The sequence below is a fragment of the Pristiophorus japonicus genome, chromosome 5 (assembly GCF_044704955.1).
Source record: "Pristiophorus japonicus isolate sPriJap1 chromosome 5, sPriJap1.hap1, whole genome shotgun sequence".
Taxonomy (NCBI): Eukaryota; Metazoa; Chordata; class Chondrichthyes; family Pristiophoridae; genus Pristiophorus; species Pristiophorus japonicus.
Window position 1 is genome coordinate 111,855,157 of NC_091981.1, and position 14,972 is coordinate 111,870,128.

General features: G+C 45.4%; 1 protein-coding gene across 1 annotated transcript in view; it reads left to right on the forward strand.

Moving 5' to 3' along the window:
* azi2 (5-azacytidine induced 2) overlaps positions 1-14,972 on the forward strand; it is a 138,071-nt gene that overhangs the window by 47,953 nt on the left and 75,146 nt on the right. Inside the window, exon 5 of the mRNA XM_070880861.1 lies at positions 5,536-5,684. Coding sequence (XP_070736962.1) covers positions 5,536-5,684 — 149 coding nt within the window. The remainder of the gene's footprint in view (positions 1-5,535; positions 5,685-14,972) is intronic.

Below are 14,972 nucleotides of genomic sequence, written 5' to 3' on the forward strand. Positions count from 1 at the left end.
AATGATGCTTTATGAGTTTGAGGAAGGTGTGCATCCACTTGTGTGTGGCTAGTATAGCTTGCCTGTTACAACTTGGGAGATAGTCAATATTGACAGGTTGTATATTGATAGAAGATTTTACATTTCATTATGAAACTTCAGGGGCTAGATTTTACACTTTTGTGCAGATCGCCCAAAAATGGGCGGTAAAATTGGGTTTTCAGATCGCTGGCTTCTCGCCCATTCTCAAAGCACCTAGTCTCCATTTTTGAAATTGGGCGTTACCACGAGCGATATGAAATGGGAGGTAGCATTAAATCTCTTTGACCTTCTGCCGTAAAGCGTCGCCGTCCTTAGCAACGGCATGGCAACGCTTGATTCCTGTGATTCAGGAGGTCAAGGGTCATGACATGCGCAGAAGAGGAGACAGAGACAGAGAAAGAGAGAGAGAGAGGGAGCTGAGAGGGACTGAAGGCGTATGTGGGTGTAGTGTAGTTGCTATGGGAGGAGGAAGGGAGAGTTTAGAGCAAATGGGGAAACAAAAATTAGCTGTTACCAGCCATATATTTGGCCGATAATGGAGGGAAAGGAGGAGGCGGCGACACAGCACGTTGTGGAGACTGACGCTGGCGAGAGCAGTGAGCTGGGAAAAGAGCACATCGGAGGGCGCAAAAGAGCGAGGAAGTTCTCAGATGAGGCAAATGCCACCCTCCTGCAGGAGGTCGAGTTACACTGGGGTGATTTGACACAGGGAGGTCGTGGGAGGCCCACCCCAAAAGCCTACCAGAAGATATGGACCGAGATAGCAGAGGTGGTCTCATGGGCGACCAGCGAGGTGCATGAGGGCAACCAATGCCGCAAACGATGGAACGACCTTGTGGGATCCGCAAGAGTAAGTATTACATTTATTTACATTTACTTATGTATTTATATAATTTGATTTGTAACAGACATGAGTGACTATCAGCAGATGTGAGGTCTTTCACTTTTACCGGGAATGTTGTAGTCAAAGCCTGCGGTCACGGTGAGTGTCTTTGGGTAAAGAATGATAATTATCATCATCATCATGATTACATCTGTCGGTTATGTGTTATCAGTCTCTGTGACAGTACCTAGCACTGATATCACGCAATGATCTCATGCCATGTCGTTCTGTCATCTTTTACAGAAGAAGCTATCGACGACGAGGTCCGTGCAGAGACGAACGGGTGGAGAGACACCAGTCTCCAGCAACATCACAGAGATGGAGGAGCAGGTGCTCGCACTCGTGGGGAAGCATCCCCGGACAGCCACGGAAGCATCTGCAGACCCTGAAGTGAAGCGACGTGAGTAAAGTTGACACGATTGTGTGATGTCGTCAATAGATGCCACATCCACTCATCCAAACAATCATATATGATAGATGATTTCTAAAATTGTCCGAGAAGTAATGCTGGCCTAATGAAAATCATTGCAATGCAAATGTGTTGATGGTCATGAAATATGATGTCTGTGATGATTTTGATAGCGGTGATGCTTTTGTCATGCATATGCTGTGTGTAGCGCTGGACTCAAACTTGTGACCCTAGCACCCCTTTCTCCTCAAATGGCCGAATTTGTGTTTTGCAGCTCAGCCAACAGCGCGGCCCCAGGCAAAACCACAGAGGCCAGAAGGTGGGGGCGCGGGGCCCGACTCTCCGGACGATCCTACATCTGGTGCTGAGGAGCTCCGATTCTCGCCCGTCAATCCGCTGGGTCTGTTCTCCACAGATGAGAGCGCGGACATCGAAGAACCTGCATCGCCACGTTCCAGAAGCCATTCCACCCCAAGGCCATCTAGTGCTCCTCCGGTCATTCCTGTCTTCACCCTGGAGGTACTGGGCCCAAGCACCTCGCTACAGGGCACCCCATTTGTCCCCAGGACGGCGCCGATTCTGCGGAGGTTTCATGGACGCGGCAGGTCTGGTCCATGAGCGCCACATGAGAGCGGAGAGATGATACAGTTGTCCAGGAGGACTGTAGACATTGGTAACCAGCTCATCGAAGCATTGAGGGGCATATCCCGACAGCTGGCCACCATGATTGAGTACGTTCCACGGATGGCGGAGGCTCTGAAGGCGATAGCCAGGAACACTGCTGGCACAGGCCTCCCAGTGGTCCCGGAGCATGGCACTCCACCCCTAGGTTCCGCACCACCACTGCGAACGACAAATGAGAGGCAGGACCAAGATCCTGCTTCTGCATCCGAGAATGTTCCCCCCTCGACACCCCCCAGCTCCCGTAACCGTGCAACCACCGCCTCTGCCTTCATCCTCCCCAATGAGGCACCACCTGAGGAGCCAGGCACCGTGGAGGGGGAGGGGGAGGGGGAGGGGGAGGGGGAAGGAAGGAAAGTGAGGTGCATGTCCGAAGGTGATGGCTGTGTTATATCTCCATCTGGGTGTATGCAATTTGTTGCAATGTATGGGGGGAGGGGACCACCCTCCTGCTTTGCATTTGTATTCTGTGTTGCTGGACATGTTGAACATTTGATTGATGTCAATGGTGGAAAAAGTGGGGTGTGGGCGACGGTTGGGTGTTTTTACCCGTGATACTTATGATTTCAGACCAATGTTGGTATTAAAAAAATTTCTATTGAACATAACCTTGTTGCGCATTGTCTCAGATAGCTGAACCATTACACACTGGTGATTCTTTAACATGAAAGGATTAAATACAACTTAACTTCAAGCAATGTAAACTTTAACTGGCACCAAAGTGATGGGCATTGATGTCTGAGCTGCACGCACACAGCAGTGTATCAACGTTGTCACTCACAGCAATGTTCTTTCAGGCAAATCGTTCAGATATCAGCTTCTCACGTAAGAGTTTTGTAGCTATGTAGCCACCACGGGGTCCGTTCCTGTGGTCTGGAGGGGGTCGTGGGCATGGTTGCATAGCCAGCCTGATTGTCTGGCCCTAGGTCAGCGTCCAGCCCCCCGTCCTCCTCTTCCTCTCTCTCCTGAGGTGGACCATCAGTCCCTTCTGGCAATTCTTGGTCCCTCTTGATAGCCACATTGTGCAGCATGGAGCACACGACCACGAATTTACCTACTTGCTCAGGGTTGTATTGTAGCTCCCCTCCTGAGTGCTCCAGACATCTGAAGCGCTGCTTAAGCACAGTTATTGTTTTCTGGACCACATTGCGTGTGTCTCTGTGGCTCTGGTTGTATCGCTTCTCGGCCTCAGTATGGATGTCAGTGCGGTCATCAGCCAGGTGGCTAGGCCATATTGGTTATCACCAAGCATTCAGCATTGTCCTTGTGGCTGACTTAAAGATGTCAGAGACAGCATTCTCACGCAGGATTGAGCTTCATCGCAGCTGCCCGGACATTTGGCATTCACTGCCATTATGATCTGGTTATGGTCGACAACTAGTTGGACCTTCAGGGAGTGAAATCCTTTTCTGTTAGGAAAAAGCTCCAGGTCCTGAGAAGGTGGCCGCATGGTGATATGAGTGCACTGTATTGCTCCCTGCACCCTGGGGAACTTAGCAATGAGGTAGAATGCTCCAACCCTGTCAGTCTGAGCCTCCATGGTCATGGGAAAGCTGATAAAGTCCATCCTACGCGCATACAGGGCCTCCGTGACCTGTCTAATGCAGCGATGGGTGGCATGGTGAGACAGAGGGAAATCCTCGACCGCGGAGGCCCGAAAGGAACCGCATAGAAAGACAGTGCCACGGTGACCTTGACCTCGACCGACACTGATGTCCTGATGACAGGCTGCATATGTGGCCTGATGAGCTCACGTATTTCATTGATCACCACCTTGTGGAAGCGCAGTCTCCGAAGGCAGGTGTGATCAGACACGTCAAGGTAAGACCTCTTTTCCCTGTACGTGCGGGGTGTGTGTGGCCTGGCCCTCCTCCTCATTCTTGCACGTCTTAAATTGGGCACATAATGATGTGCATCACACACTGAGCCATCTGCATTCTGCAGCATCTGCGTATTAATCGATGCAGGCTGAGAAATGGCTGGCCCCATTGCAATCAAAGTATAATAGCGATTGATCGGAAGCAATAATTTCCTCACTAAAATACACCCAGAGTAAACTCCCAATAGTCCAGAGTCTGAAAATATGTCTGTTGAGATGGTCACTTCACCCGAGAAGAACTCCAGAGTCAATTCAAACTCCCTCGAAGTTGAAGCAGCCTTTTGAATGAAGCGACCTGCGATTTTAAAAATGGCACCCACACCATTGGCTTTAGTTCAGAACAGTTCCACTTTTTCCGGGCGATTTTTATTTTTTGTGGGCGATAGGTGTGCAAAGTGGTGAAAGTGATAGTGGGCGATCTCCTGGGCGTTCGTTTTGGCAAATGTGATCTTTATGACAAAAAAAAATGGGCGTGGTGGTATTATTGAATCTGGCATTCATTCTGTGTGGAAACTAACGCTGGGCAATATTCTAGATGTTGATTTCGCCCATTCTGATGATTCCGCCAAAAAAAAGTGGGCGGCGGTATTTTTTCCCGGTGTTACGCACATGGGGAAAGTAACCCTCGGCGATGAGCATCCGAAAAATGTCCGTCAGTTTCCATTTTGTGGCAATAAGGTCGTTATACGTCATTTCAGCGGTAAAATGGACGTTAAGTGGGTGTTAAGCATGCAAAAAACGTGGAAAATCTAGCCCCAAGTCTCTCAGTCCAGCCACTCTCCAACTTGAAGCAAAGCACCAATGTTCATCACTTCAGAGTCAAGCAATCCAGGTTTGATTCTCTTCTCCTGGGGCCCAGTGGCCCAGTTCTCTGCATTGCTGAGTGACCACGCATCTCCTCTTTGGAGGGTAAATAAGAGAGTGAATCATTGCGTTTTTGCAAACCTTCCAGTGGCTGTACAAGATTGGCAGTGGCAGTATTCTGGGAGTGGGCCATCCACATCATTTGAGAAATGTGAGATAACAGGTCTCTGGGTTTGTTTTACACAAGGTAAATGGTGAAATACTTCTTCCAGGAATGTGGTATCCTCCATTACACTTTTCATTATTTATGGCAGGAAATAATTTAGATTAAAAATATGTGTTCTCCTTTCCTACACCAATGGTGAAATTTTCCTTCAAGTTTATTGTAATAACTTAGGTTTTCTGACCAGAATACCGATTGTAACCTATTGGAAATGAATGGGTTGCCATCAGTGTTGCAATTGGAAAACTTAGGCCATTTTTCCAACTATTCTTGAATACACCAGTTACATTGAGTCCATCATGCAGTTGGGATCTGACAATCTAGGAAGTGGTACTGGTGGGTGTGCTGACGAGAACAATCAAGAGATGGAAAGGGAAAGAAGAGAAAGGGAAATGGAGAGAAGAGACATTCTTCACTATTTACTCGCATTAATCCGAACTTCAAAATAAACTTATACAGAGGTTAAAACACATTTTAGAAATAACATGAAACTTTTAAGTATATGATGACAGAATTTTATTACAAAAGCGTACAAACTCGCTGATAAAATTCTTTGTAGAAAAGGCAAGATAGTTTCTGTATGTTTTGGCAGCTAAGTCTTTCTTTTATAGTGTTTATTTTTCATTGCTTTGTAGTGATGGATGATCTGCACAGAACCCAGAATTCCTGGGATTTAGAAAAATCAAATAATGAACTGAAGATGTACACCATGAAACAAGAGCTGGAGATCCTTAAACGGGAATGCAGTGTCCTGAGAGTAGAGCTACACAATTGTAAACTGAAGGTAAATTGGAGGTTTATTATCAAATACCTGCAGGTTTGAAGTTTCATTTATGAATTATTTTCTATATTCTTAGTACAACAAGCTACCATGTGAGTGGTCATACAGTTTTAATTGTTAAAAAGAAAAATCTACTTGTACAACCTCGGTTTTTTTGCTATAAAAACTGAAAATGTAGAAAACCCTCAGCAGCTCAGGCAGCATTTATGGGAGAGCAAAAAGGTTAAAAGTTCAACTAAGATGTACAGATGAACAACTTTATAAGGAGGAACAGAGCAAGGGGAAAAGGGGGGTGGGGGAAAATGATCACAATCACAAAATAAAAAACAATCTGTAAAGTGATTAGGTGGAGACAGGAAATGATGAAGGGCTGATAGCATAAAACAAAAGAAGGTATGATGAGAAATTAGAAAAATAAAAAATCTGTGCAAAACACAAAGAATGTGTGTTGGGTTAAAGCAGAATACAGAGGGGAAGGGAAGCATGGATAAACTGGCTAAGTGTAGTAGGGAGGCAGAAAAAGGCAGGTAGACACCAGAGGTGCAGATTGTCGTGCCAACCATGTTCCAATGGGAGATCTCTAGTATAACGATGAGGTGCTGCTCCTTGTGTTGAGCTTTACTGGACCAAATGCTGATTGGGTGATCGCTTTGCTGAATGTGTCTTTTCTGTCCGCAAGTGCGACCCTTGAGCTCCCGGTCGCTTGCTATATTAATTCTTTGCCCAATTCCCACTTTGGCCTCTCTGTCCATGGATATTTACACTGTTGCTGGCCTCCAATATGGGCAATTGAGTTGACCTCAAAGGACTCGGGTGTGGGAAGGTTTGGCTGAGGACTGTGATACCTTGGCTGTTGCCAGGACAGTCTGGCGCAGCTGGCTTTAATATACCATGGCTGGCACTGAATGAAGGAGTGGCAGGGAAGCAGGCATGCTGTCATCCTGAGAAGACAGTATACATCTCTCCAATGGTGCCACTGCCACTCGGATAGGGCAGCGCCTCAGCACTCCTACTAATCTGCGGGGAAATTGTAGGACTATTTCTGAAAATGTGGACTGCAGGTGAACAAATACTTGTTTCTATGGGCTCAATTTTCCCCAAGCCCGTTTTCTGGCGTATTGCCAGAGTTACGCTGAGTTTTCTAGGCCAGAAATGCACCATAAATATTTTTCCAAAGTTTCCCCGATCTATAAATCGAATTTGAATCTGTGCAGTATGTCCAGTCACCTTGGGGGGTGGAGCCTGCTGTCTGCGCCAAAAATGAAGTTGTGCCTTCTGCGCATGGGCGGAAAAAGTAGTTACGTTTTTGATGTCGTCCCAATGGACGCGCATGCTCAATACAGCTGAATCATGTTCCATTAACAAAACACAACATTACGGAAGTGACCTCTTTCTCTCTCTCTCCCCCTCCCGGGCACATCAAGCCTTCTGATCGTCTGTCTCTCCCTCCTCTCCTCTCTTTCCCCCCCCCCCCCCCCCCCCCCCCCACAGCTTGTTTTATAGACAAATTCCTAGCCCGCCCCGAGCCCTTTGCCTGTCCAACTCCAGCTCCCCCACCCCTAGCCCGAGTGCCTTACTAGTCCCGGTCCCGCTGACCCTAGCACCGGCCGAAGAACTTGCTGATCCGCTATGCTGCCCAACCCTGGCCCCGAGTGCCCTCCCTGTTCTGCTTCCCGTTCCTAGCCTAGGCCGAAGGGCTTGCCGGCCCGATCCGCACCCCTTTCCCAGGCCAAATGGCCTCCTCCCTCCCAATCCCCGCACCTAACTACACCTGAAAGGCTTCCACCTCCCCCGCCACACCCTCTCCCCCTCTCCCCCTCTCCCCCTCTCCCCCTCTCACCCTCTCCCCCTCTCACCCTCTCACCCTCTCACCCTCTCACCCTCTCACCCTCTCACCCTCTCACCCTCTCACCCTCTCACCCTCTCACTCTCAGCTTTCCTGCTGCTGCTGTCCGGGCATCTGCTGCATTTACCTGTGCCGATTTCTTTAACTCTCCGGGAGATTTTTCTGCAGAGGCCACATACGCTGGTCTAAGCAGAACTGGAGTAACTTTCAGCTGGCCAAACTTGCCTAAATGGCAAGTGACAGGTTACGTAAGTCCCCTTTGGCTGAAAAAAAAATTTAACTAAAAAAAAATCGTACCTAACTGAGTTACGCTGGTGCAAATTGATTGGGAAAACTGTAGATTTTTAACTTAGGCCAAAAAAAGCAGCTTGCTCCAAAAAACGGTGCAAATCACTGGAGAAAATTGAGCCCAATATCTTGCCATAACTTGGATCCTGAGAAAGAATGCCCCTCTCTCTATCTCTGACATCCTCTAGCCATAGAATATTACAGCACAGAAAACGACCGTTCGACCCATTGTACCGTGCTCATTTCCCATAGCCCTGCAATTTTCTCCGTTTTTAAATATCTTTCTACTTCCACAAACTCTGCATTCCTCCAAACCTGGACTCCAGTGCACCCGCACTCCCTTCACCCCATCATTGGCGGCCGTGCTTTCAGCTCTGGAATTCCCTCCAAAAAATCTCTTCGCCTCTCTTCCTTTAAGACCTTCTTTAAAATTTGCCTCTTTGACCATGCTTTTAAGTCACCTAAATGGAGATTGGCAGGAAAGTGCTTGAGGGTGATGATCAGCCATGATCTTATTGAACGGCAGAGCAGGCTCGAGAGGCCATATAGCCTCTCATACTCCTATTTCTTATGTTCTTATGTTCTTAAATCTAATATTCTAGTATCTCCTCCTTTGGATCAGTATAAATTTTTGTCATCTTGTGTTCCTGGAAGCGCCTTGGCACTATATAAATGCAAGTTGTATTTCTGTCCACTAGGTGGTGATCTAATCCTTTAGATCCTTTCTATAAAATAAAACTTACTTGAACAAAATCTATGCAAGAACCTTTAAACCTTTATTACTGCCAGTTATTCTTTTGCATTAGTTCCCAGCTCTAGCAGTAAGTAAAATGTAATGAAAAATTTACTAATTGTCATGTAATCCTTTGAATACCTTTGATCAGAAACTAAATTTAGTGGCTTTTTTCCCTGTGCTCCTGACAAGTCTTTTCACACATCCTTTCAGGAGTACTAAGATTTTTTGCCTATTTTCTAGTCTAGTTCAGGCTTTCATTGGCTGAGATGTTGCTCATGCACAATCTCTTTTCATCAGGACTATAAAGTAAAACTACAAACAGTTTTAATACCAATTTTTTCCTATTCTGCAATGAAATGTTCTCCTTGTTGGAAGTCATTTTTTATGTAGTTCTGCCGATTATTTCATTCATGACTCTGGATCAGGATCAAAACAAACATTCTTCTCCCACACACACAGCTAGCACCTTTACATTTCCTTTAAACTTGCTAAGCAGGCTGGTAAACTAATTAAAGAAAAACATTATGTCCCCAAAATATTTTCAATTTTATCTAATGTTGGTTAGTGAGTGGCATTAATGATGATTCTCTTAAATGCTAAAAATGTTGTAAGAAGTGCTTGTAGGCTTACATGTTTGTGACCGGTGACCACTTAAATACTTTATGCTGCAGTAATGAAAAACATTGTGATGCATTTCACTAAACCATGAAAGAAAGCAATTGTCGTAACAACTTACATAGAAACATAGAAAATAGGTGCAGGAGTAGGCCTTTCGGCCCTTCGAGCCTGCACCGCCATTCAATGAGTTCATGTCTGAATACGCAGCTTCAGTACCCCATTCCTGCTTTTTCGCCATACCCTTGATCCCCCTAGTAAGGACTACATCTAACTCCTATTTAAATATATTTAGTGAATTGGCCTCTCCAACTTTCTGTGGTAGAGAATTCCACAGGTTCACCGCTCTCTGGGTGAAGAAGTTTCTCCTCATCTTGGTCCTAAATGGCTTACCCCTTATCCTTAGACTGTGACCCCTGGTTCTGGACTTCCCCAACATTGGGAACATTCTTCCTGCATCTAACCTGTCTAAACCCGTCAGAATTTTAAATTTTAAACTTAGAGCACCTTGGGACAATGAGACTGTCCCAACAACAAAAACTTTTATTTATATAGCGCCTTTAACATAGTAAAATGCCCCAAGGCGCTTCACAGGTGTGTTTGAACCAAAATTTGACACCGAGCTATAGAAGGAGAAATTAGAGCAGATGATCAAAAGCTTGGTCGAAGAGAGGCGTCTTAAAGGAGGAAAGAGAGGCTTGGAGAAGGGAATTCCAGAGCTTAGGGCCGAGACAGCTGAAGGCACGGCCACCAATGGTTGAGCGATTAAAATCAAGGGTGCTCAAAGGGTAGAATGGCAGGGTGGGGGAGGTGGGTGTTAGCGGCGAGGAGTTTTGTGGGGCTGGAAGAGATTACAGAGATAGGGAGGAGCGAGGCCATGGAGAGCTTTGAAAACCAGGATGAGAATTTTAAAATCGAGGCATTGCTTAACTGGGAGCCAATGTAGGTCAACGAGCACAGGGATGATGGGTGAACAGGGCTTGGTGCGACTTAGGACACCGTCAGCAGAGTTTTTGATTACCTTAAGTTTACGTAGGGTAGTATGTGAGAGGCCAGCCAGGTGTGCATTGGAATAGTCAAGTCTAGAGGTACCAGAGCCATGGATGATGGTTTCAGCAGCAGTTGAGCTGAAGCAGGGGTAGTGACGGGCGATGTTATGGAGGTGGAAATAGGCGGTCTTGGTTATGGTGCGGATATGTGGTCGGAAGCTCACTTCAGCGTCAAGGTTGTGAACAGTCTGCTACAGCCTCAGACAGATGCTTGGGTGAGGAATGGAGTTGTTGGCTAGGGAGCATAGTTAGTTGGAGGTAATTTCTGATCATCCAGTTCTGGATGTCGGCAAAATGTCTGACAAATGTCGAGAGAAGTGGTGGTGAAATAGAGCTGGCTTTCATTCGTGTATATGTGGAAACAGACGCCGCGTTTTTGGATGATGTCGCGGAGGTGCAGCTTGTAGATGAGAAATAGGAGGAGTCCAAGGATAGATCCTTGGGGGACACCAGAGATAACGATGCGGGAGCGGGAAGAGAAGCCATTGCAGGTGATTTTCTAACTGTGATTATATAGATAAGAATGAAACTCGGTGAGAGCAGTCCCACCCAGCTGGACAATGATGGAGATATGTTGGACAATGATGGAGAGATGTTGGAGAAGGATGGAGTGGTCAACCGTGTCAAAGGCTGCAGACAAGTCAAGAAGGACGAGGAGGGATATCTTCCCTTTGCCACAGTCACAAAGGCTGACATTTGTGACTATGATGAGAGCTGTTTTGGCACAAACCTGATTTGGGGGGATTCAAACATGGAGTTCCGGGAAAGATGGGCACGGATTTGGGAGGCAACAACACGTTCAAGGACTTTGGAGATGGGGTGGTAGTTTGCAAGGACAGAGGGGGTCAAGGGATGGTTTTTTGAGAGGAGGGGAGATGATGGTAGATTTGAAGGAGAGGGGGATAGTACCTGAGGAGAGAGCGCCATTAACAATATCAACTAGCCAGATAAGGAAGTTGGGTAGTCACCAATTTAATGGGAATCGGATTGAGGGAGCAGTAAATGGGTCTCGTGGACAAGATGAGTGTAGTGAGATCATGAGGGGAGATCGGAGAGAAACTGGAGAAAGATGTGAGTTCAGGGCTAGGGCAGGGGGGATCCTGAGAGGAAGTTTCGCCCCATGGGCTAGGGGAAGGAAGGGAAGTGGCAGAGGCAGCTTATAGGAAGGTCTTAATCTTAGAGACAAAGAAGTCCATGAGTTTCTTGCATTTGTTGTTGGAGGTGCGGGTGGAGGAGACGGGAGAGGAGTTTAAGATGACAGTTTGCAGTAGAGAAAAGAAGCCCGGGATTATCTTTACATTCCAGAATGATCCTGGAATAGTGAGCAGTTTTGTCAGATGTGAACAGGACCCGACAATGTTTTATGTGGTCCAGCCAGATCTGGCGGTGAATGGCTAAACCAGTTGTTTGCCATATCCATTCAAGTCTATGTCCCTTGGACTTGAGGGAGCGAAGATGAGGGCTGTACCAGGGGAATGGCCAGGGTGAGAGAGCGAGAGTAATAGTTTTAATAGGGACCAGAGCATCAAAAGTGGTGGTGGTGGTGAAAGTGTGGTTGAGCAGATCAGTAGCTGTAGAAATGTGATGAATGGAGAGCGAAATGCTGGACAGTGGGATTTTGTAAGTACAGTTGTAAATGAGTTGGTAGAGAGTTTTTTCCGGGGTGGACACCGAAGGAAGAAGGGTTCGGAGAGGGAAAGGGGATGTGCGTTGAGAGCGATACGAGGAAGTGGTCAGAGATGGCTTTGCCTGCGATTAGTACGATGGGAGTAGGGAGGCCACGGGAGATGGCAAGAACAAGCGGGTGGCTGTGAATATAGGTTGGATAGTTTCCATGGAGGGAGAGATTAACGGAGGATAGGAAGGTAGTGAATTCAGGAGAGAGAGCATGATGAATTGAGATAGAGGTTGAAATCATCAAGGTTGAGAAGTCGTTCAGTGCAGAGACAGAGAGGAAAGCAGTGAAGATATTTCAGTGCTAAAAATGTTATGGTAGTTGGGTGGGCGTTAAAGCATGAGAATTTTAAGTGAGAGATAGAAAGAAAGACTTGGATTTATATAGCGCCTTTCATGACCACCGGATGTCTCAAAGTGCTTTACAGCCAATTAAGTACTTTTGGAGTGTAGTTACTGTTGTAATGTGGAACAAGGTGAGATTCTCAGTAACTAATTATACCACCCTACTGTGCAGGCTGTGGATCCCTGATGCCCAGGTAGCCTGAGCTCATATACACTAACATATGATCACTCAGCTCAGCCTTTGTTCTCATGATCAGACACACTATTGATGCACCCTTTTTCTAGTTGTTCAAGAGCACATTAGTGTTTTTATATTACATAGGATTACAAAGGATATACGGCACAGAAGCAGGTAATTCAGCCCAACCAGTCCATGCCGACATTTATGCTCCACTCGAGCCTCCTCTCATCTTTCCTCATCTAACTCTTATCAGCATAACCCTCTATTTCCTTTTCCCTCATATGCTTATCTAGCCTTAAATGCATCTATACTTTTGCCTCAACTACTCTCTGTGGTAGTGAGTTCCACATTCTCACCACTCTCTGGGTAAGGAAGTTTCTTCTGAGTTCCCTATCTGATTTCTTGGTGACTATCATATTGATGGCCTCTAGTTAAGCTCTTTCCCACAAGTAGAAACACTCTCTCTATCTACTCTATCAAAACCTTTCATAATTTTAAATACCTCAATTAGATCACCCTATAGTCTTTTTTTAAGCATAAAGAGACCCAGCCTGTACATCCTTTCTTGATAGGTATACCCTCACATTTCTAGTATCATCCTTGTAAATCTTCTTGGCACCCTCTCCAGTGCCTTTATATCCTTTTTATAATATGGTGACCGGAATTGTTTGCAGGACTCCCAAGTGTACTCTAACCAAGGTTCGAAACAAGTTTAGCATAACTTCACTACTTTTCAATTCGGTCCCTCTAGAAATAAACCCTAGTGCCCGGATTGCTTTTTTATGGCTTTGTTAATCTGTGTCACTACTTTCAGTGATTTGTGTATTTGTACTCTGAGATCTCTTTGTTCCCCTACCCCATCAAGACTCACACCCTCCAAGTAATAAGTGACCATCCTATTCTTCCTAGCAAAATGTATTATCTCACATTTATCTGCTGAATTTAATTTGCCAATTAATGGCGTAAAAATAAAAAAGGGAAGGTGGCTCAACCGTGGCTATCTAGGGAAATCAGGGATAGTATTAAAGCCAAGGAAATGGCATACAAATTGGCCAGAAATAGCAGCGAACCTGGGGACTGGGAGAAATTTAGAACTCAGCAGAGGAGGACAAAGGGTTTGATTAGGGCAGGGAAAATGGAGTACGAGAAGAAGCTTGCAGGGAACATTAAGGCGGATTGCAAAAGTTTCTATAGGTGTGTAAAGAGAAAAAGGTTAGTAAAGACAAACGTAGGTCCCCTGCAGTCAGAATCAGGGGAAGTCATAACGGGGAACAAAGAAATGGCAGACCAATTGAACAAGTACTTTGGTTCAGTATTCACTAAGGAGGACACAAACAACCTTCCGGATATAAAAGTGGTCAGAGGGTCTATTAAGGAGGAGGAACTGAGGGAAATCTTTATTAGTCGGGAAATTGTGTTGGGGAAATTGATGGGATTGAATGCCGATAAATCCCCATGGCCTGATGGACTGCATCCCAGATTACTTAAGGAGGTGGCCTTGGAAATAGCGGATGCATTGACAATCATTTTCCAACATTCCATTGACTCTGGATCAGTTCCTATCGAGTGGATTGTATCCAATGTAACCCCACCTATTTTCTATGTTTCTATGTTTCTATATGCCCATTCTGCAAGTTTATTCATGTCTTCCTGTAATTTGCTACAGTCCTCCTCAGTGTTAACGATTCTCCCCCCCAAATTTGGTGTCATCTGCAAATTTAGACTGTTTTTCATTCCAAATCTAAATCGTTAATATAAATTGAACAACAGTGGTCCCAGCACTGATCCTTATAGAACACCACTACCCACCTTCTGCCACTGTGAATAGCTACTCTTTACCCCTACTCTCTGCTTTCTGTCTTGAAGTTAGCTAGCTATCCACTTGTGTTGTCTGATCTGGCAAAATTACACTGCTGTGGTACCGGCTGAGGGAGAGATGAGCTATAGAATTGGCAGCTGAAGAACAATATAAAGGTAGCTTTAAAAAGTAGCAGATTATGAGCTCGCCACGATATTCTCCTTTTGTAAATGTAAGCTTCAAGTAATAGTTTCTATTTAAAGATTGCACTGATTACTGCTGTTAGATTGTTGAATGCCATTACATGCAATTGCTTATCTATTATGTTTAGAATCTAAATTTCTGATTCCCTCAGCAGAAACTGCTGATAACTGTTTTATTTGTTACTACTGATTACCTCCGTGAGCAGTGAGAGTTTGGAAAATAAATGAAATAAAATTGCATATGTTTGTGTGAAAGCATGAATCCAAGTGATGAAAATTGGTGAAAGTGAGATAAAGGTCAATGATTATGTGGGAGTTTTGTGTGATAAATATGAGTGACTGTGTGGGCGTCTTAGATGGCTATGAGTATCTGTGGGTGTAGGTGAAGTGTGGGTGATTAGGTAAATAACTGTGGTTTTGTATACCAAGCGCTTGGGACAGGTATAACTTACTTTACACACATACTTTTTTTAAACTCAGTTTCCAGAATCTCGCTAAGGAACATGTACTTACTAAATAATTTCTATCTTTGTCAAAGGTGTTAATGATGTCCCTT